Source organism: Dipteris shenzhenensis, chromosome 7, assembly GCF_047967505.1.
Source record: "Dipteris shenzhenensis isolate YYH24624 ecotype China chromosome 7, Dip_SZ_1.0, whole genome shotgun sequence".
NCBI classification, from domain to species: Eukaryota; Viridiplantae; Streptophyta; class Polypodiopsida; order Gleicheniales; family Dipteridaceae; genus Dipteris; species Dipteris shenzhenensis.
Window position 1 is genome coordinate 52,697,560 of NC_141602.1, and position 23,761 is coordinate 52,721,320.

Here is a 23,761-nt window from a genome sequence, read left to right on the forward strand (position 1 = left end):
ATATATCTTTCTTTCTTTCTCATATGGAATGCCTCCACAATGTAACTCTGGTTTGGTCGCATGCCTATTTAAGCAATGAACCAGGTTCTCATTGATGTATGTGGCACCTATAGGCTTGCATTCATTTACATCCATATATTTAAGAGGGTCACTTATTCATTTAGCTTGCTTGCATTGCATAATTGAATTTTATATTAAGTTTTTAAAGCCCATTTCAGAGCTCTTTTTGGGAAAACTTCTAGACCAGTTTGAATATATTGTGTGGTAGAGCTATCTTGCAGGTAACTTGCCTTATTCTTACAAGGGCTTGTTAAATATTGCAGGGAGATACTGGAATGAAGCCTATGTTTGCAACTAGATTGTGTGGATCAGCAGATCTTTATCATGTGAGTCTATTTCTTTTACTGTTTTTTAATGCTTACTCAAAGCATTATGCATAGAGTTCTTACATTATGTGAGTTGAAGGAATGAAGGTTTGATTTGGTGCTCAAGAATTGAGTTCTTGATTCTACTTTTTCGAGACACTGTATGATTCCGTGTAGTCAATAATATTGGTCAGCAATGTTGAGCCACCTCTATTGTTGTGTTTTTAAACAAGAATATAGCATATTGAAGGAATAATGTTTCAGTTCAGAAATCTAGGTTGAGGGGTTATGCGTCCTAATGCTTAGGGTTCTACAGGTAAATAACCGAAAGCCTTTCCACAGTGTGAATTTTGTGATTGCACATGATGGATTCTCTCTTTACGATCTTGTAGCCTACAACATGAAGGTGAGATTTGCTGCTGCAATAGATGCCTCTTCTCTTTTAGGCATGTTGTCCAATAATGCAGATTACAAGGAATTCTTTCATCTCTGGATTTAAGTTTTTGACCCTCAAGTATTCAAGGTAGAAATTTAAAAAGTATGCTGTGGCTTGAGGATTGGATTTTTTAAATTTTAATTGAAAATCTCTGACATTCTCTTTGTTGCACAATTGCAGCACAATGAAGCAAATGGTGAGGAAGGGAGAGATGGGAGCAATGATAATTTTAGTTGGAACTGTGGAATAGAAGGTTAGATCTTAAGATGGTTGATTTGTGCTTGCTTTTGTCTAACTAAGCCTCATTACTGTCCTTGTTTTTTGTGGACGAAATAGTGAAGTACAGGAGAAGCAGGGGGAAGGTGAGGAGTTGAAATGAGACATTGGTTTCTAAAGCTTTGTACATGGACTTCTTGTGAGGGTAGGGGGTAGCGTGCTTTGATACCTGGAGGCTTAGATCAGAAGTTGCTGACTGAATTTAGAGGACATAAGCACTGTGTCAGCTATCGAAGCTTCATTGTTGTCATTGTTTTGTGGGAACGAAATGCTAAAGTATAGGAGGAACATAGGGGGAAGGTGAAAGGAGTTGAAATGAGACATTGGTTGCTAAAGTTTCAATACCTGGACTTCTTATGACTGTAGGGGGAAGCATGCTTTGATCCCTAGAGGATTGGATCACAATTTGCTGACTAAATATAGAGCACATAACCAATGCATCATCATATTAAACTAAGAACCTGATGACCATGATCACAGTGGGCATGCCATGCAATGCTGTTGAACATGAGTTTCTGAAGTAAAGGTTAACATGAGTTTCTGAAGTAATGGTTAACAAAGCCCAGATATCTGAGACCCTATCCTGTACCATATGAAACTATAATGGTACCTTATGGTTAGAACCAGGGAACTTCTCAGAATCCTATACAGGTCACGACATAGTCTTTTACACAGAGACACATCAGAGCCTAGAGTGCCCACTACCAGTAGTCAGCAGGTATACATGGGAGTCTGCCTTCAGAGATGAGATGAGGGATACAGGAGGGGTTCGAGGGTCAAGAGGAGTTGCAGTCCTTTACAGATCCACACTTTTTGGGGGCCATCTCAGTGGAGCAGAGAGATCCATACTCCAGGTTTCTCTCGATCCGGATTTGACACATGGATAGTCGGGATCTGTTTATTATAGTTTGCTACTTCTTCCCCGAGACCTCCCGCTTTGCCAGAGATATTTGAGGGGAGGATGAGACCACCATTTGCTGCTCTTTATCAGTCCATTGTTGACTTCTCTAGTCTAGGGTAAGTCCTCCTAGTTGGGGACTTGAACGCGAGGACAGGCACTCATCAGACACCACTCCTCGACTTCAAAGATGATTCCACTCTATTGCTAGACATTGACCTTGAGGCGGCACGTATGCTACGAGTTTCGGCTGACAGATGAGGACCGCTCACATCTTATGGGCAGGCCTATTAGACCTCGGCAGGATGCATGATCTCATTATCTATAATGGTCTTGATAGATGGCCCGCTGCAGGTGGCTTCACTTGCTTCCCACATGGGGGCGACTCCAGTGTTGTGGACTACATCATGAGATCCCCTACCTTCCAATCTCGCATCACTGACTTTACCGTAGCACCTCTCCCTCCAGGGGCTGATCATACATATCTTTTTTTTAGCATTTCTACCCCCCACTGCACAACACTTTCTACCCCGTTGAGTTCTTACTCCACCTACCATGATATACGCTTTGATCACAATCACTAACCTACTTACTCTAGCCTTTTGTACATACTTCTCGCATACATTGACTTTATATCCCTATTAGAGGATCGTGCTGCCCTAGTCACTCGCTCACTTCACGAGGCCGCTCTTCACGCCTTCCCTCACACCACCCGCTCCACCCGCCCACCACCACCTGGGACCGTACCCTGTAATAGCCGGTACGATGATGAGTGTAAGGCTTTATGCCGTCAGCTCAGATTTGAAACAAAAAACAGCCTTCCGAGCAAACCAGAGACGCTACGCGAGTACCATCGTCTGGTACACAGGAAGAAACTTGATTTCGTACGCCAGAACGAGGAGCTATTGAACATTCTGTTCAGTAACAACTCTAAGGACTTCTGGCGGAGATTTCTAGAGGGACCGTCCCCCGCACCAATCATTGACACTCAGGTATGGTCTGATTATGCACACACGCTCTATGATATCCCAAATCAGCCAGCCCCTAACCTATCACATATGCCACGTCCCACATCTTGCACCCTCTTCACTAGGGGGGGGGTAAAGGATGCAGTAATGAAACTTTATAATGGCCGAGTGAAGGATCATGAGGGACTATGCACTGAGTTCATTGCATATGGGATTAATCTCCTAGCCCTGATCTTAGCCAAACTATTTAATGAAGCTATCTGCTTGGGGTTTCCACGCACCTAGACCGTCAACAGTATCTCACCCATCCACAAGGTAGGGGATCCCATGAACTCGGAAGACTACAGGACCATTATGATAGGACATGTCATGTCCAAGATTTATGCATCAGTACTTGATTCTGAGGTCAGCAGATTTGCAGAGTATCGAGGACTTAGAGCAGCGGGACAGGTTGGTTTCAGACGGATCATGGGACCATGGATCATATTCGCGCGCTCAGATGTATCATTGAGGAGGCGAGGGAACGGAAGCGGAGGGTTTACTGTTGCTTTGTGGATCTCCACAAGGAATTTGACACTGTTCCGAGAGCCTGCCTCATACGTTGCCTATAGGATTTGGGTTATGATCAGGAGATCATTTGGGCTGTCATGGCACTTTATGAGCGAGTTTCAGGCAGAGTCCGGATCTGGATGGACAGACGAGATCATGAGCACTATCGGGGTCAAACAAGGGTGCCCACTATCACCTACCTTGTTTGGCCTCTACATCGACGAGCTCGAGATAGTGATGCAGGCACAGGGTGGGGTAGGTTGCTCTTCTCGCAGACATGCTGATCCGGATATTACTTTACGCAGATGACGTGGCTCTCTTGTCTTCCTCATCAGAGAGACTCCAGAGACACCTTGACGCACTACAATTCTTTTGTGAGTCTCATGATTTGAAGGTGAACTTGGGTAAAACCAAGGTTATGATCTTCAATACATCTCGAGCCATCATACGTGGATGAGCAATTTGCATTTGATGGGTCTCGTGTTGAGGTAGTTTCATCATACACCTCTTGGGGTCGTCTTTTCCGGACCCATCTTCACTATGAGACCCGCGATGCATGCACGCCTGAGCAGAGGATATGCTTCATTGGCTAGACTAAAGAGGTAGTGCTTTCACTCTCACTTTCAGGATCCACGGACCAAAGGGTTGCTTTTTGACTCCTTGGTCCGCCCAGCAGGGATGTATGGTAGTCCATGCTGGGGGCCAAACTTGTCAAATACAAAGTGGGCCAGGGTGGAGCGGCTACAGATTCTCATGTTATCACGGATGATCCGTGGTAAGCCATCCGTCCCTCACCAGATCATCCGGGCGGAGTTTGGGTCACCCCCATTACAGCTAAATGCTGCATTTCAGGTCATTACGTATCTGTACCGAGTCAGGGAGGATTACCAGAATTCGAGCGACTGCGTTCGAGCGAGGCGACGGTTCGAGCGAGGAATTTCATAAATTTTGACATTCTAGTGTGATGTTTTATGTTCAAAAAGTAGCATGCATTGCTTACTTTTACGGTTGTTGTCCTACCCATGATATTGTGTGAGTAATCAATTGTCTTATAGGCAAACAACAATTTCTGAAAATGTTTGGCAATGTTTTTCAAGGGTCAACGACAGAGGGGTGGAAGAAAGGGGTCAAAGTATGTGTTTTCTTTGTGCAATTTCCATTTTCAAGGCAAAAAAATAATGGGAGGAGGATTCTCCCAAGAGGCCGCGATATCGCGGCCTCTTGGGAGGCTCCTCTTGCCAATTTTATTTGGGCCATAACTTAGTCAATCGGACTCCAAATATGGTCATGTTTGTAGTCAAAACGATCAGAATGATATGAATGAATACATTTATCATGTTAAAGTGTCAAAATTCTAGATATTTAGAAAGTTTATACTTATCTTTGTTTCATGAGAGTTGGACCTTATCAAACTCTATATTTAATTATGACCATGGATTTTTCTCATTTAGAGTTTGGGTCCTTGGTTTCCTCCCTCCATGCTAGAGGTGTATACATGGTCAAGGACATATGAAGGTGATCTATATTTAGTTAGCATCATCATGGTCATAAGGTGATCAATAATTTATTAGCTCCATAGTTTAAACATTTTATTTATGTGATCATTTTGTGTACAAAATGGATCAAATCATGTTGGTAGCATAAAAATCGATGAGCTACAAATAGCTGTTTGTGAGGGATTTTGCTAGGAGGAGCTTCTATATCATCGGTAGGACTATTGTTGCCATGTATGTAACTCCATAAAATAAAGAAACCCCTTCAACTCACATACTACCTTACATAATTCTGAGTGATCACCTCGAGGTGTAGACATTGTAGCATTTCCCCTTTTGTATCTATTGAATGATTGCTGATTTGCATGTATTTATTATTTATCGAATAATAGGTTTTCTCTTTGTATGTTGCCAAGAATTTTTCCTTTGGTATTCATTTAATGATTGCTGACTTGCATGGATTTATGAGTTATCCAATAGTAAGTTTAATCTTTGTAAGTTGCCAAGAATCATACAAAAGATAATTAAAAACAATCTGTAATAGTGTCATGTAGATTCAATCATTTTTAGTAAAAATTTATTGCTCCTAAAGGTTTAGACAAAGTTTCTCATAAGCATCGCTCGAACTTTGGGCTCGCTCAAACGCAGTCGCTCGATGTTTTGACTTACCCCGAGTCAGGGAGTATGGGGATTACACATCCGGACATAGCAAGATACCATGGCTAGCACTGTCCTCTTCTATGGCACTTGCAGAGCAGGGGGAGACCAGAGGTGTTGGTATGCACGCACAGAGAGATGGTTTGCAAGACTAGGGCTCCACATGGATAGACTACCTCCTTTCCAATACAGCATGGATGCTCCTTTCTCTCCCCTCCTATCACACGAGGTCAACCAGGTTATTCGGGAGGATCTACTATAGCTACACACATTCCGGACTTGGTTGGGCCCGAGTGATCTTCCATTGAAGATGGGCTTCTACAGAGATCATTTCTTACATATCACAGCGGAGGGTTTTATTGATCCACCAGGATACACGCAGATTCACATACCCCACTCACTGAGGATCTCTCTTGGGCAGTTCTGGATCTCTTCTCACAGACTTCGTATCGAGAGCGGCAGAGCAGAGCAGTTATCCAGGGAGAGGCGCATATGCACACTATGTAACATGCAGGAGGTTGAGACGGAGGAGCGTTTCATATTCAGATGTCCTGTTTACTATGAGATCCGAGGGCGTGTCTACTGCCTCTTCAGAGACAGTTATGGGGTTTTGGCCCGTTTCCTCTTCTTCCCAGACCAACGATGTTTGGCTGGTTTCATTCATGAGGTGCTCAGACACCGAGATAGGATACTCCGAGCATGGAGACAGGAGCACAGACTTCTCCCCTGACTGATACCTCTCAGAGCTCTATCACGGAGTTCTTTCAGCCATATCACATAGACCCCCACGAGACGAGACCTCAACGTGGTCGTGACCCGACAGCTCAGATAGAGGGTTGACTCACAGATCATACTTGGGGACATCCCGTCCTTGTTTTGCGTCGGAGCCCGACCGACGGGGGTCATAGTGGCCCTGGTTAGACCCAGAGCTACGACCAGGAGACGTACCAGGATTGCACCCTTGGGGGGACGTCAGTGCTCTAGCTGAGCTCATGCCTCCACTTCCACAGCCTCATCCATCCTAATGTCCTGCTACTGATGATGATGATGATGATGATGGTTATGATGATGTCGACGATGATGCTGAGATTGATAGATTGATATATACAGTTGAGATGTGACTATGTTGTACTTAGGATTTAGTACTACCATTTTGTTTTTTGCATTCTGCATTGGTATGGATGCTTGTTTAGTAGCTTCACTACCATAGCTCATTGTATCAGGTTTTTCACAGTCTCATAGACCCATCGGTCTTCCAAAGAATTTAATAAACTTTCTTTGTTTCTTTCTTTATAAGGGGCTAGCACTGTTGCATGGAGAAAAATTATTTTCTCATATTAGGTGTGTCGTTTTAATGTTGCTATTCACTTGTGATGTCCATCTTCATATTATGGTCAACTCTATAGATGTTATCTTTGCCATTTTGTCAAGTGTTTCAATTATCATTTTCTATTGCAAGTGCGTATACTTCTCACTAATGATAAAGTTTTTTGACACTTACAATGAGGTACTGGACTTGCAGGTGAAACTAGTGATCCTGGTGTGATATCAGTGCGCTCACGTCAAATGAAGAACTTTCATCTTGCCCTCATGCTTTCACAGGTGAAATTGCTTTGCAGAGGCTAAAAGTCAAGGTTGTATTCCCTATGTGAGGCCAATAACTTTTTTCTAATATATTAGTCTTGAGGCACAGGGTACACCAATGTTTCTCATGGGTGATGAATATGCTCATACTCGATATGGGAACAACAACAGCTATGGCCATGATACCTTCATAAATCATTTTCAGTGGAAGCAGGTTTTTACTTTTGTGCAAGTATCCTTTCACAAAGGCAATTTTACATCAAAAAATTTGCAAGTTTTTTGTCAGACCTTTGTTCATTCAGTCCTTTCTCTTACTACTACCAGCTAGAAGAAAAGATGGACGGCCATTTCAGGTTTTTTGCAAAAGTCATAGGATTCCGCAGGCAGCATCCCCTTCTTGGGCGTGAGGATTTCTTGAGCAATGTAAGAACTGGTCCCAGCATTTTTAAGAATTATGTCTTACTCATCAGTGCAAAGCTACAGTTGGATATTGAAATGGGAATACTTAACCCTTGTTTATTTGGATGTGCTTGCTACTTCGATTTTCTTGCTGGCCTCTAGAACTTAATTGTTATAGGAAAATGATTGATAGAAATGCAGGCGCCTGATCATGCATCTTGATGAATTTGTCATTTTGCTGTTTGACTTTATTTGTGTTGTAGTTCTGTAAGCGACAAAGTTTTTAGAAAGAAAGAAAGAAAGAAAGTTTATTAGAAGTCTTCACAGAAGACGAAAGGGTCTATGAGACTAAAAGAAACTTGATACAATGATCTGAGGGGTGGAGCAGCTAAGCGGGCATCAACACCCTGATGAGTACAACAAGGAAGTCCATAATCATGATCATAATGGCACTAAGACATAAAGAGAAATGGAACGCTAGCGGCTTTCGGCATGCGTAGCCCATTGTGGTCTCTTGGCTAAGGCCCTGTGAACCACCACCACCGTCACCCTTGTGGCTCGTCTCTCGTGTCTAGTGATAAGGAGGAATGGTCCACTAAACGGTCTGTGCCTTAGATCGCTAGTGAGTATGTTGTATCTCTAGCTTGGGTCCTAGCTTCCACCGTCATCTTTGTAAGTTCTATTGGTCGGTGTTATGTGGTTGGAAAAACTCAATGTATCATGCTCTAAGAGGAGTCTGGCTGTGTACCTTGATCTCACCTACATGTTCGGAGTAATGACTCCCTGTGTCGGATGGCCTCGTGAATCAAGGCTGCCAAGCATCTCTGATCTGGGTAGGAGAGGAGGCTGATACGGTCGAAAACCATGCCTAAAGAGCAGTGATAGCAACACCTGATCTCATAGTACACAGGGCATCTGAAAGCAAAGTGCTCCTCTGACTTGATCTCCCGATGATCACAAAGAGTGCATATGTGACCCTCTCTGGGTATGCCCTCTACCCAACCACTCTCAATACGGAGGCGGTGCGAAGAAATACGGAACTGTTTGATCGTTATTCTCAAGGAGTGAGGGAGGTGGATGCGTATGTATCCTGGTGGATCGATGGCCCTTAGCTGTGATCTGCAGGCAGTGGTCTCTGTAGAAACTAGTCCTAAACATGTGTAACTGTAAGAGATCTGCTGCGTATGGTGAGGTCTCAACCTACTCGTGTAGGTCCTTGGCAAAATGTGAAGACTTCGGAGGGAAATAGAAAACTGTCATAAAGAGGTCCTTTTAGGGGGCTGTCGAATCCAAACCCATAGATAACTTGGTGTGTGTCTCATCTTTTAATGGAGACCGTCCCTACAAGGGATGATCAAAATATACTGCCACTCCTCCCGATCCTCGAACTCTGCCGGTCTCCCTAGCCTCATCGTTGTAAGCTGCCTCCCATGTGTATGCATTGACTATCGGCAAAGGGTGCTCTAGACTCTAGTGTGTCTCTATGTAAAAAGCTATGTCTCGACCTGTGTAACACTCTGAGAAATTCCCTGGGTCTGACCATAAAGTACCATTGCTATTCAAAACATTGCAGTGCAGGGTCTCGGTGCTCTGAATCTCATAGACCTTGCACCAAGTGCCCATTGGGGACCTATCAGAAGCTGCCCCTCTCGAACTACTACCCACTTCCCCTCCTTGCGGGCAACATCCCGCTACCTTATGAGCGTAGGCCTCTCCCCCACGTGTAGGGGTGTAAGGTCTTCATCTAAGTATATCTCTGGGTTGGCACGCAAGGCTGATCTTCTACATAGTGCCGTTGGGCGGGCTTGGGCATCTCTGAAGCAAATGATGAGAGGCTTCTTTTATTTGGGGTCCCGACCTATGTGCTAGGCCTCTGAATCGCATGCTCCTAAACTCCCAGGATGGAACTCACGAAGTCGATCACATCATCCATAGGAGTGCTATCAGTGCGAGGGATGCCACGTACGCTGACATTGAGAGCCTTACTGGCCCTCTATTGCTGCTCCAGGATGGTGGTTGAAATTGTGGCCTTCGCACACTCCCCTTTCGCGACATCCGCCCACCTTGAAGTCTCTGCAATGGCTGACTGCATGGTGGCTACCTATGCCTCAACTGCCTAAACTATTGGTCCACTGTGTGGGGCTATCACTGTTGCTGCAACTCCTCACAAAGCTGTAATATCTCTTGGCTTAGGCTATGGATGAGATGGTCCTTCTCTGCCTCCCGTGTGTGAAGGCAGTGCATCTTTAGAACGTGGTCTCAGGAGTCTGATGGAACAATGTGACCATGGGTGTTACCTTATCACACGACCACCTGTCGACAGGCGTTGACCACATGACGACATCTGTTGACCATGTGTCAACACAAGTTAGCCACGCGATCACACGGGTTCATCCAGGAGTACTGTCCGAGGCTGTCAACCACAGGTCGACACGTGTTAACCACAGGTCGACACAGGTCAACGACACAGGTCAACCACAGGTCGACACATGTCAACCACAGGTCATCAAGAGCTGCGCACATGGAGAGTGAGCTTAGCACATGGAGCAGTCAGGAGTATTTATATTACACAGTGGTTCAGTGATACAGTGGTGCAGTGGTGCGGTGAACCAGCTCACCTGCACATGGAGAATTTACACCATCGGGCTGGCGAGTCAGGGAGTCAGAAAGTCGCCGAAGCCATCAAGAGGTGCGGTGAACCAGCTCACCTGCACATGGAGAATTTACACCATCGGGCTGGCGAGTCAGGGAGTCAGGAAGTCGCCGAAGCCATCAAGAGAGCCAGTGGTGCAACGGCTATCCTCAACAGCTAAGGAGATAAGAGGATGACCAATGGGAAGAAAGAGGGGAGATTCTCAGCGAAGAAGGGACCCTCCAAGGCGGGGGATGAGGATGAAGGAGAAGGGAGAGAGAAAAGAAGGCATTCGGCATTCGGCAGGGGAGCGAAAGGGAGGAGAGTGAGGAGAGATAGAGGCTAGAGCTACGAGCTCGCCAAGGAGCGAATGTGAGAGACTTGTGTGTACCCTTTGTCTACTATGGGGATAGACCTGTGTATTCTGGTGATTTGCGACTTGTGTATTCTTGTGACTTGCGACTTGTGACCTGGGGACACGTCCAGTGATATGTACATTGGCCAATTCGGTCATTTTCTCATCTCTCTTGTCTCTTCCGGATATGGGGATTGTTCATCAGTGTAGGATTTTCTTATTTTGCTTATGTTGTGGAGTTCACCGGTGATTGTCACTTAGCATAGTGCACTCGTACGTCGTCGTTCACTGCAGTATAGCATACGACACTCGCACACTACTGCACGGTGCGCTCTGCACGATCCATCGCATTAGAGCATTGCACAACTCATGCTTCTCACACCAGTGGCCTTTGGCCTCCGGTAACACCTCCGGAAGGATAGGAACCCCTCCCCTCAAACAGTTTATGGCGATCACGGTGGGACACTGCTCGTATTGAGTAGCACGAGAGAAGTCGTGATCTAGGGTCCTAGAGAGAGGTCTTATGCCGAGTAGTTCTGAAACCTTTGAAGGAGCTAGTGAGAGAACTAGGAGGTACTGGAGAAAAGACTTCCGGCAGACCAAACTAGGTACAAGAAGCATTACGTGCGACGTAAGTTTGCGAAGCCCTCAACTCGAGCACAAAGTGAACCCACTGGAGCAGTAGCCAGAGCAAGTAACTTCATCGACACTCTCATTGACTTGGATCAACAGGGACCCTGGTGGTCAGATCTGGACTCCGGAGAAGAAGAAGTGCAAAGCGGAGAACAGGTGAAAGAAGAGGGTACTAAGGACGAGGGCTCCTCAGGAACTCATCAAGGTCAAGGAAGCCCCTCTTCTCTTCCTGCAACGATGTCTTCATCAACCACCTCTTCTACCGGAGTGGTGACTCCATCTGCTCCTGCCTCAACCTCTTGTGGACAAGCTGCGACCTCCAGGCTCCTAGCTAATCCTTCTTCTACATCTATTCCATTGGGGGGTACTTTTGCTCCGGCCATGCCTTTACCTGCCACGATGGTTTCATCTCCCTTTCCATCCACACCGGTGTTGCCTTTTCCACCACCTCCTTCCTTCCCTTCTGCCTACTCATCCATGACTTCAGCTCCGTCCCTCTCTTTCCCAAATGCTCTCCCATCCTCTTTCACCCCCACATCTTCCATGTTCTCACCCTTTCCCTCTGCAACACCGAGACCCCCCACTTACGCGCTACCATCTGGGTACACTCCCTCTATGACTACATCAGTAGTGACTTCCCCATTGTGGTCCTCCACAGGAGGAGTTGTCGGGGTGGTCTCCTCCTTGGGAACACCAACACTCATTACAGCCCCATCGGGACTCCCTCCAACTCTTGCATCTTCTCCAACCTCTCGGGTGGGGATGGCCGTTCTCAGTCCCTCAGACAGGGCTAGACTTCTTGAGCTACTCAACAAGGTCCACGTGAAGACTCAAAAGTTCAAAGGCCACCTCCATGAGGATGCGGAAGCTCATGTGAGGAAGTTCCTCACAGCATGTAAAGCTAAAGGTGTGGAGAATGAGCATGCGTTCCTTCACATCTTTCCTTCGTCATTGGAGGATGCAGCGGATGTATGGTACAGTCAATTTCCTCCGGACCACTTCCAGACGTGGACAGACCTAAGGGAGGAATTTTTACGCACTTTCAAGTTGGAAAAATTCGAACACATGATTGTCCAAGAGTTGTCCACTGACACCATGAAGCCTGGAGAAAGCATCTCTGAGATGTACACAAGGATGAGGGTCTTGGCGGCAAAGATGTCTGTGCCACCTAATGATGCTGTTATGAAGGGATGGTTTTTGAAAGCATTACCCCCTTCCATTGCTATAAGGTTGGTGGATAAACTCCCTGAACATGCCTCACTTCAAGACTTCCTAAAAGAAGCTGTCAAGATGGAACGGTCACACTTAAGCTTTGCCTCATCAACGAATACGACCACCCAACTCCCAAGAGAGGAGGGATCATCCGCATGGCAGCAACTCAAGAAGGAGTTAGAAGAAATCAAAGAAGGCCTGAAAGATAGAATAAAGGTGGATGGCCAGTCGTCCTTTGAGGCCCAAATTCGAAGTGGCCTTTGGTGCACCGAATGCAAGGGTTCTAACCATGGTTACTGGGAGTGCCCCTCCAAGCGAAAGGTACCTACTTCTACCTCATTTTGTACATTTTGTGAGATCCATGGACATGATGCCTCTGAGTGTAGGTACCTTAAAGGATTAAGGAAGCTTCTTCCAGAGTATACCTCGGGGGAACCTCTGGTTGCTGCAGTCAACAGAACGGTACCCATAACTTCTGGTCCAGCAGAAGTATCTCCTGCTCCCCCTCTTGCACGAGCATCTGAGTCACCTCCTCCTCCTGTCATGCCACCTCCATTGCTTCCGACTCCCCCTTTGCTCCAAGCTCCTGCCCCCAATTCAATTGGTTCCCCTTATTTCTATCCTCAGCCATACTATGCCCCGTACCAACCACCTATGTCAGGAGGTGGCTATGGACCCTCTTATCAACGCGGTCGAAGGGGTGGTTTCAGAGGTGGACGCGGAGGTGCAGGCAGGGGTACAAACTTTAGAAGACCCATCATGTGTTACAGATGTGGCGAGTACGGCCACTACCAAGATGATTGTACACAGCCGTTCGGGGGACCCTCTTGTACACAGTGCAACACAAATGACCACTACACCAGAGATTGTCCCAATAGAAGAGTGGAACCCGCATCCCAAGTGAATATGGTTGATGTAGTAGTGGCGGGGGAGGGCAACAATCCCCATTTGATTGGTGCAGTGTTGGGCGCTGTGACACGGTCACATACAAAAGGTGACAAATGTAAGGGTGACTCAGAGTCAGCACTGGAGACCTCAGCACCAATGAGTTCGACAAGTGTTCCCCCACCGAGGTCATTCTCCTCCTCCAAGGTACACAGTACGCCCAGGAATAGACCACCCATGCTGGCTTCTAATAGTGATTCAGAAACAAACTCGAAGGGCCCACAACCATTAAGGTCAACCACTAACTCTGGGAGTGCCTCATCCTCGGGGGATCACTCTATGCCTTTGTGGTATCAGGAGGTAGTAAAGGGTGTCACGAGAGATCTTCAAACAAGTTCTGAAGATGAAGGTAGCACACCTCAACTTCCATCCCGCAAGTCCAAAACTGTGAGGTTTGCAACAGAAGTGACAACCCTCGGACAGTACCGGGATAAGGAGGCACGAGTAGGTCCTCTCACTTTGTCCTCAACAGCACTCAACGGAGAAGAGGCTATGGGGACAAGATCTAGTTCTGCCTAGGAAAAAGGGAAAGGAGTAATGGAAGAGAAACCACTGGAGACAATGACTCACAGTTCAGACCTACATCCACATCCTCGTGTAAGCTTCGACCCTCGGCCAGAGGCTAGGAGGATGAAGTTGCAAAAGGCTAATGCTAGTGTCCACCACTACTCCTTGTTTGAAGATCTTATGAGTTTCAAACCCAACCTCACTCTACGACAACTTTGCCTATTGTCCCCCCAAATCAAGCATCAGACTATTACATTTCTGAATCGCCTCCTAGGAGATCGACACAAGGGATCTACTCCGAGTGGGCCACCACCAGAGACATTACCGGCTCAGCATGGGTCCACACCGGACCACTTCTCTGCCTACGCTGCCCTCACTTGTGAACAAAGTCCCAAGCTCACCGTGGAGATCCATGGAGTGGAGCTGAAGGACGTCTTCCTCGATGGTGGGGCGGCTGTGAACATTATGCCAAAAGGTACACTCCAAAAACTAGGGTTGAAGTTGACAAGTGATGTTCACTTTCAGGTACGCATGGCTGATCAACGCAGAGTAAAACCAATGGGTGCAGTCAAAGGTGTTCACATGAAGATTGGCGGAGTAACTTTTCTCTCCAATTTTGTTGTCCTTGATATGACCGAAAATGAACAAACTTACCCTCTACTTCTTGGTCGGCCATGGTTGCGGTCTTCAAAAGCCATTCAGGATTGGTCAACTGATGAAGTTCGATTGCCCCTGGGATCGACATCCCTCGAAATAGATATGGTCACAGGGCAGGCAAGGCACATACCAATAGAACTAGGAGAGGAGGATTTTGAAGAACAAGCCGGAGTCGAAGAGGAGCATTGGGCCTGTGGGGATTGGCCCAGGGGTGGTGACCAAGGTATCAATGAGGAGACAACCCTAGAAGGATTTGAAAGTTTGACCTACTTGTTGGATCGGGGGCTAATCAAGAAGACGAGGAGGCTGTCATTTTGGATTGGATGGGAGCCCTGGGCTCATTAGCGGTCAACATGGTGGAACTATGCCAACAAGAAGATCAAGAAGAACACCTACTTGCAGCATCAGAATTCCACCCAGAACGACAGGGTCTGGCTGAACTAGTTTACGAAAGGATGCCCTTTGGACTTTGCAATAGTCCACACATGTATAAGAGAATGGCCACTAGGGGTACTACAGTGGACACCACAGATCGTACTGAGGACAATGATGGTACTGTAGTAAACATTGAGGATCGTCCAGTGGCCTACATGGAGGACATTGGTCAAAATGATGCTGACAATACTATAGGATACAATGAAGGATCTACTAGGGACGAGGCTAGTAGGGCACAACCCACCAATGGTACTTCAGAGTACAATCATGGTATTACAGTGCACAACCATGGTACTACGGTGTACAACCATGGTGCTGCTAAGTGCAATGATGGTGATAGAGAAAACAGGAACACTAATGAAGACGAGACTGATGATGATAGTGATTTAGACGAAAGTGACATAGGCATTGCTGAACTTGAGGAGAATCACCACCAACAGCTTAAGGTCTTGGGCGGACCCAGGGTGCATACCGGATACAGAGATGAGGACATGGCCGATCTCACTTTGCTTGACCTTTTCTTATCAGAAGCCGACCACCCCTCAATTCAAGACCGTCCGGAAACCACTTATGAGGTGGAAGGCTTACCTTACCGGGGCATGCTGAAACAGTCACTGAGGCATCGAAGGCACACAACATCTGCAACATCTACTGATTCTACATCTCAGTCAATGCCTGAGAACCCCCCAGTTACTTACCCCTCATCTTGGTTGAGAGAAGTGGAGGGGGACTTTCCCCTTGAAGATACTCTAGCACATACAGGACTGAGAATGGGTGAACCAAGTACCTCAACATCCCAATGCATTGCCCCTGTTGATGAGGCACGGAACTGGCGGTATCTCAACATTGGAAGTGAGGACCAACCCAGGCATTTGAAGTTAGCCACTTGGGTCTGGGAACATGACTATCTTCTAGGTGCAGTCACCGACCTTTTTAAAGAATTTGTGGATGTCTTTGCTTGGTCCTACAAGGATCTGAAGGGGGTGCCCGCTGATTTCATGGAGCATAGCATCGACTTATATCCCGATGCAAACCCTGTGATTAAAGGTCCATACCGCATGAATCCCAACTACGGCAAGGCAGTCCAAACAGATATACAGAAAATGGAGCAAGCAGGATTAATATACCCAGTGGATTACTCCGATTGGGTCAGTGGAATTGTCATTGTACCCAAAAGAGAGACCGGCAAACTTAGAATATGTGTTGACTATCGGAGTTTGAATGCTGCAACACGACGTGATAGGTTCCCTCTTCCTTTCACAGATAGAGGGTTGGAGACAGTGGCAGGACATGCTTTATACTCATTCATGGATGGATATAGCGGGTACAACCAAGTTCGAGTGAAAGAACAGGATCAGCCCAAGACTACCTTTGTCACTCAATGGGGAACATACGCCTACCGAATGATGCCCTTTGGACTATGTAATGCCCCTGCAACCTTTCAACGACTTGTAACCAAACTCTTTCAAGAGAATATCGGTAAGTTTCTTGAGGTATTTCTAGATGACTTCTCTGTTTTTAATGGTAAATCGGCCTCCCATCTTGATCCGGCCATACAAAATGATCATCTACATAAGTTGAGATGGGTCTTTGATAAGTGCAGAGAAGTGCGCTTGTGTTTGAACCCTGACAAATGTTTCTTTCTCGCACTCCGAGGTGTTCTCCTTGGTCATATTGTTTCTGCTGAGGGCATGACCACGGATCCCGCAAAGGTAGAGGTGATCATCTCATTGCCCATCCCTCGTACACCCAAAGAGGTGAAGTCCTTCTTAGGGCATGTAGGATATTACAGAAGGTTCATACGTTTCTATGCCGACATTGCTATTGCACTGACAGAACTCCTACATCAAGACCGATCGTTTGTCTGGGCCACCCCACAACAACTAGCCTTTGATGATCTGAAGCATCGCCTCGTGAAGGCCCCCATCCTCAGGCAGCCTGATTGGGATGTAATTTTTCATGTCCATGTGGATGCTAGTGGGTGGGCAGTAGGTGCTATACTGGCTCAACCTAACCAGGATACTAAGATTGATTTGCCCATCTACTTCGCGAGTCGACAACTCAATGGAGCAGAACGCAATTACAGTACCACAGAAAGGGAGGGCCTCGGCATGGTTTATGCCATGACCAAGTATCGTCACTACCTCTTGGGCAACAAGTTTGTGATCATCACTGATCATCAAGCTCTTAAGTATTTATTGAATAAGCCTACTCTTGGTGGCCGGATAAGCAGATGGATTCTTCTCTTTCAAGAATTTGAATTCGACATTGTGGTGAGGGCTGGGAGACTGCATCAACCTGCAGACCACTTGTCTAGGTTACATTCCGGGGAACCAGCCAGTGGTATCACCGATGACTTACCCGATGCGGGCTTGTTCGGAATAACAGAACTACCTGATGAATGCCTATTTGCGGTGGACTGCTTTCCACCATGGTATGTCAACATCGTACACCTCTTGACTACAGGTGGCTTTCCTCCAGGATTAACTCCAACAGAGAAACGCAAACGGATCCTTCAAGCTGCTCCTTTTAAGTTGATTGCAGGTCAATTGTACAAGCTTGGGAAGGATCAGATCCTAAGACGGTGTGTGCTTCCACATGAGACACAATCCATTCTTAAAGAGGCACATGCTGGCATAGGTGGAGGGCATATGGCCTCAGATGCTACTGCTCGTAAGATCATGCGAGCAGGGTTCTGGTGGCCCAAGCTCTTCCGCGACTGCCATGTTCATGTGACCAGATGTGATTCATGTCAACGAGCGGGCCCCAAGCCTACGAGGCGTGAGTACCTCCCTCTCAAACCATTCACTCCGGTGCCTCCCTTCTATCGCTGGGGATTGGATTTCATTGGACCCATCTCTCCTGCCACACGCCGAGGGAACAAGTATGCTCTGCTTGCCACCGACTATGGAACCAAATGGGTCGAAGCCAAGGCAGTCAAGAAGAACTGTACAGCCCAGGTAGTAGCCACATTTCTATATGACCAGATCATCTCTCGGTTTGGTTGTCCTGTTGAGTTGATAAGTGATAGAGGGTCTCACTTCCTAGATGACACCATTGCTGCACTAGTTCACCTGCTTCAAATAGTTCACAAATTTTCATCTCCCTATTACCCACGTGCCAATGGTCTAGCTGAGAGCTCAAATCGCACAATGTGCGGGATCGTGCATCGACTCTGCCTAAATTCTCTAGCCGATTGGGACGACGTACTTCCAGCTGCTTTATTCGCCTATCGAACGGCTTACAAGGCGAGTACTGGGTATTCACCCTTCGAGCTTGTCTATGGACTGGAGGCCGTTATGCCTTATGAATTTCATCTTGACACTCACAGGATTCTTCCAGACAAAAATGACAACCTTGAAGCCTGCACAATGGAACGCTTGTGGGATTTGGAAGCACTGGCAGAGCATCGACGTGAAGCAGTTTTCGCTCAAGAAGTTTGGCAGAAGCGACAAAAAGCTTGGCATGACCGGAACCTCAGAAAAAGGGATTTCAAAGTCGGAGATTTAGTACTCTTGTATTCCAGTAAGTTTCTCAAACACAAACCTAAGTTTGTGAGTGGTTGGACAGGTCCATTTCTCATTGCCAAGCTTATCCCAAGTGGCGGAATCTACTTGGCCACTTTAGAAGGCAGACTTCTACCTGCCCCGGTGAATGGGTCACGCATCAAGAGGTACCATGATCAATGAGAAAACACCCTCCTAATCCTTCTCCTTCCTGGTGACATCTTCTCCCTTTGAGTGAGGGCCACTTTCTCTTTCTACAAGGGTCCTCCTCTCTGCCCCTAGTGCCACTTTCTCTCTCTACATGGCTCCTCCTCTCTGCCCTTGGTGCCAATTTTTCTCTCTAAATGGGTCCTTCTCTTTCCACCCTCTGTCCAACTCCCTACCTCTCTCTTACAAAAACCTTCTCTTTCCACCCTATGTCCAACTTCTACCTCTCTCTTACAAAACTCTTCTCTTTCCACCCTCTGTCCAAGTTCTACCTCTCTCTTACAAACACCTTCTCTTTCCACCCTCTGTCCAACTCCCTACCTCTCTCTTACAAAAACCTTCTCTTTCCACCCTATGTCCAACTTCTACCTCTCTCTTACAAAACCTTCTCTTTCCACCCTCTGTCCAGCTCCTTACCTCTCTCTTACAAACACCTTCTCTTTCCACCCTCTGTCCAACTCCCTACCTCTCTCTTACAAAAACCTTCTCTTTCCACCCTATGTCCAACTTCTACCTCTCTCTTACAAAACTCTTCTCTTTCCACCCTCTGTCCAAGTTCTACCTCTCTCTTACAAACACCTTCTCTTTCCACCCTCTGTCCAAGTTCTACCTCTCTCTTACAAACACCTTCTCTTTCCACCCTCTGTCCAACTCCCTACCTCTCTCTTACAAACACCTTCTCTTTCCACCCTATGTCCAACTTCTACCTCTCTCTTACAAACACCTTCTCTTTCCACCCTCTGTCCAACTCCCTACCTCTCTCTTACAAAAACCTTCTCTTTCCACCCTATGTCCAACTTCTACCTCTCTCTTACAAACACCTTCTCTTTCCACCCTCTGTCCCCAACTCCCTACCTCTCTCTTACAAACATCTTCTCTTTCCACCCTATGTCCAACTTCTACCTCTCTCTTACAAACACCTTCTCTTTCCACCCTCTGTCCAACTCCCTACCTCTCTCTTACAAACACCTTCTCTTTCCACCCTATGTCCAACTTCTACCTCTCTCTTACAAACACCTTCTCTTTCCACCCTCCGTCCAACTCCCTACCTCTCTCTTACAAAAACCTTCTCTTTCCACCCTATGTCCAACTTCTACCTCTTTCTTACAAACACCTTCTCTTTCCACCCTCTGTCCAAATTCTACCTCTCTCTTACAAAACTCTTCTCTTTCCACCCTTTGTCCAAGTTCTACCTCTCTCTTACAAACACCTTCTCTTTCCACCCTATGTCCCACCCTCACCTCCCTCTTACAGAACACCTTCTCTTTCCACCCTATGTCAAAGCCCCTACCTCTCTCTTACAAAACCCTTCTCTTTCCACCCCCTGTCCAAATTCTACCTCTCTCTTACAAAACTCTTCTCTTTCCACCCTCTGTCCAAGTTCTACCTCTCTCTTACAAACACCTTCTCTTTCCACCCTATGTCCCACCCCCTACCTCTCTCTTACAAAACCCTTCTCTTTCCACCCTATGTCCAACTCTCCACCTCCCTCTTACAAACACCTTCTCTTTCCACCCTATGACCAAACCCCTACCTCCCTCTTACAAATACTTTCTCTTTCCACTTTTGTCACACTCATCTCTTTCTCTTCCATCTTCCATCATCCTGATGCACGTCCCACCTATTTTTGGCACTTAGCTAAATGTGGCAGATATGCTAAATTTGGCAATAAGCTAAATTTGACGAATATGCTAAATTTAGTGGATATGCTATTTTTGGTGGATAAGGTTAAGTTTGGCGGATTTGCTTTCTGGCTTTCTCTCCCCTCCATTGGTTTCTCCACCCTTTACATACCACACTCACAAGCGCACTAGTTGGGTGGCCAACTATCCTCCTCCCAACTCTCCTCTCCTTGGCAACCAGCTCGCTCCCTCTCCACGCAGCTCCCTCTCCTCCCCTTCTCTCCCTCTACTACCCGCCACCCCGCCCCTACCTGCCCTCTTCCCTCCTGCGCAACAGCCCCCCCCTCTCTTCCTCTCCTCACCACCCTGCTTCTCCCCCTCCTTCCTGCGCAGCACCTCCCTCCTCTCCCTCTACCTGCCCCTCCCCTCCTGCGCAACAGCCCCCCCCTCTCTTCCTCTCCTCACCACCCTGCTTCTCCCCCTCCTTCCTGTGCAGCACCTCCCTCCTCTCCCTCTACCTGCCCTCTCCCCTCCTGCGCAACAGCCCCCCCCTCTCTTCCTCTCCTCACCACCCTGCTTCTCCCCCTCCTTCCTGCGCAGCACCTCCCTCCTCTCCCTCTACCTGCCCCCTCCCCTCCTGCGCAACAGCCCCCCCCTCTCTTCCTCTCCTCACCACCCTGCTTCTCCCCCTCCTTCCTGCGCAGCACCTCCCTCCTCTCCCTCTACCTGCCCCCTCCCCTCCTGCGCAACAGCCCCCCCCTCTCTTCCTCTCCTCACCACCCTGCTTCTCCCCCTCCTTCCTGCGCAGCACCTCCCTCCTCTCCCTCTACCTGCCCCCTCCCCTCCTGCGCAACAGCCCCCCCCTCTCTTCCTCTCCTCACCACCCTGCTTCTCCCCCTCCTTCCTGCGCAGCCCCTTCCCCCCTCTCCCTCTACCTGCCTACGTCCCCCTCTCCTGCGCAGCTCTCCCCCTTCTCCTCCCTACACCCTCTGCATCTCCCCCTCTCCCCTCCTAGCTCCAGCCCCCCTCCTCCCCCTAGTCTACATCCGTCCTTTTACTCTCCCTCTCCACCGACACCCCTTCCTCACTCTTTTCCTCTCCATCGAAGCATGGGCCTGCACTGGTGGATCTGCTAAAGTATTCTCTCGTAGCAGATTCCGGGCTTAACCTCGACATCAACACCTCCTCCTTCCTCCTTGCCTCTCTAGACCTCGACATCGACACCCCCTCCGTACTCTTTTCCTCTCCATACGACGCCATCGTTCATGCCTACCCGTGCCTCTCGCCACAAGTACAAACCCAGATTACCCCGCGATACTTTATTCGTTGACTTCCATCGGGCTCGAGCAGGCCACACGACAGGATCGGGACCATCTTCCATGGCATCACTTGGCAAGCGCACCACTGATGACCTGGATGCCGGGTCTACACCACAAAGCACTTCGAAACGACCTCGAGCAGTTGCAGATTCACCTCCCTCCGACAGGATCACTATCATATCGGATGAGGAGCTATCCCCCTTTTCGAGTTCCTCTGATTCAGATCATGGAGGCTCTGACTATCTGCCCCCCACAGGTACAATCAAAACACCATCCAAGGCATCCAGTGGGCACAGTGGTCACAGTAACGGTGGCGGTGATTTGGCCCCACAAAGTACGGCTTGTGATCTTCCACCCCCAGCTTCATCCTCCTCGATCATTCGGGTGGTTTTCAAACCTTTCCTCGATCCCACACTCAAGCTGTCTAGCATCTTGTCACCTGATGAGATAGCCTGCATGTCTCTCGTGGAGTTTGATGATGTCACACTTCCCCCGGTGGATGTCCAAATGTGTACTGCGTTCATTCAGTCTTATGACTTTGCAACAGACACATTCGGGTTCTTGAATTCCCGTCACATGTTCACTCCTAGTCTCGTATCCACATATCTCCGTCTTCCCACACTTCCCTTTTTGCCACCTCACACCGGCTCACCCACATTCCTGTCCTTCTTGTCTACCTGTAAAACTCATCGCAGAGGACATGAGTGCAAGAAAGTTCTCGAGGGAAACAGCCGAGAGGCGCTTTTAGCGAGGTATTTGTTCACACACTTCTACTCTGCCCCAGGCCACTTCTTCATCACCAAGGCGATCCATTCTGCCTTAGACTCCATTCTCTCGGTCACTCCCTATGATTTTGCCTCACTCTTCTACTCTGCCTTTCGTAACACAGTTTGCAAGCGTCGGGGCACATATACCTGTACTTGTGGGCCCCACCTCACCTTCTTACTTCATCAGTGGAAGGCCAACCCTCCTTCCATTGTCACAGGTCGCCTCCCTTCATCATCTCTCTCCCCTTCTATCACCCCCTTTTCCACATCGTTTACTGTCACTTCTAGTGTTCCTTCTCCCGGGACTGCCTCTTCTCCTCTTTCGCTCAGGAGGACACCTCGGCGAGCGCCACTTCATGAAGTCTGCACCGGAGCTTCTTCAGTATATTCCGTTACCAGTGCCCCAGGGTTACCACCAGTGACATGTCTTGTATCTCCATCAGTCGTGCCCGTGCCAGGACTTGCCTCTCCATCAGTCACACTTGTCCAGGCTTCTCCAGGGATTGCACCAGGTACACCTCCTGTTGTACCCGTGACGACGACTGTTGTACCCAGGACTTCCTCGACAGGTGTATTGTTACGCAGGACTGCAGCTGTTTCGTCTTCACCCCCTACCACTTTCACCGATGCAGTCATCACCACAGTTCAGGCGACCTCTGACCATGTTTTTTTTTTTTTTTCCATGAAAAAGACTTCTATTAAGTAAGAACAAAAACCCGCGAGAGCAAGCTCAAAGCGGAATACATCATGAAATCATGAGGATAATAAGAAACCCCCTCAGAGTGAGGTGGAAAGAAACCAAGGCTGAGGCTGAAAGTGCCATCTCAACCCTGTAGTAGATTCAGAGAAGAAAGGAGAATCCTTCCATTCCCTGAAGAAAGAAGCCCTCCTAGCTGAGGCTGCACGGGAGTCCCCCTGCATACCCGTCCATACGGCCATCAGAGTGTGTACGATGTCTGTCCAGATACTAGCCAATGTGTGCGAGGGATGAACCTGAGTACCCTCCATAGCCTCTGTGCATCTGGATCTCCAGATATGCCAGGCTGCTATGCTCGCTATAATCTCCCAAGAAGTATCCACAGAGGCATGTACAGCTGTAAAAGGACGGTGTGTAACCACATCCAACGAGCAGAGCTCAACCCGATGATGTCGAACTGAAATGGCCCGGGAGGAGTCAAGTCCCTCATAGAAAACCTGAGGTCCTGTAAGAGAAAGCCAAGCCACCGAGCCCCAAGTCATAAAGAGTGGGGAATGGGCAAAGTGACTGAAGATCCTGGCTATCCCCATCCAAATCAATCTCGCCTGTCTGCAATCCCATAAGCAATGCTGAATAGACTCC

General features: G+C 47.7%; 1 protein-coding gene across 4 annotated transcripts in view; it reads left to right on the forward strand.

Moving 5' to 3' along the window:
• ISA3 (isoamylase 3) overlaps positions 1–23,761 on the forward strand; it is a 241,525-nt gene that overhangs the window by 165,783 nt on the left and 51,981 nt on the right. For 2 of the 4 annotated variants that reach the window (XR_015541293.1, XM_087376756.1), the window contains exons 16-21: positions 324–386; positions 682–771; positions 982–1,054; positions 7,165–7,244; positions 7,336–7,458; positions 7,563–7,649. Coding sequence is in view for 2 of the 4 variants with exons in the window: in XM_087376756.1 (XP_087232882.1) it covers positions 324–386; positions 682–771; positions 982–1,054; positions 7,165–7,244; positions 7,336–7,458; positions 7,563–7,649 (516 nt within the window). In the remaining 2 variants the exon portion in view is untranslated. Of the gene's footprint in view, positions 1–323; positions 387–681; positions 772–981; positions 1,055–7,164; positions 7,245–7,335; positions 7,459–7,550; positions 7,650–23,761 lie in introns of all 4 variants that reach the window. The other 2 variants (XR_015541294.1, XM_087376757.1) reach the window with 2 other exon arrangements.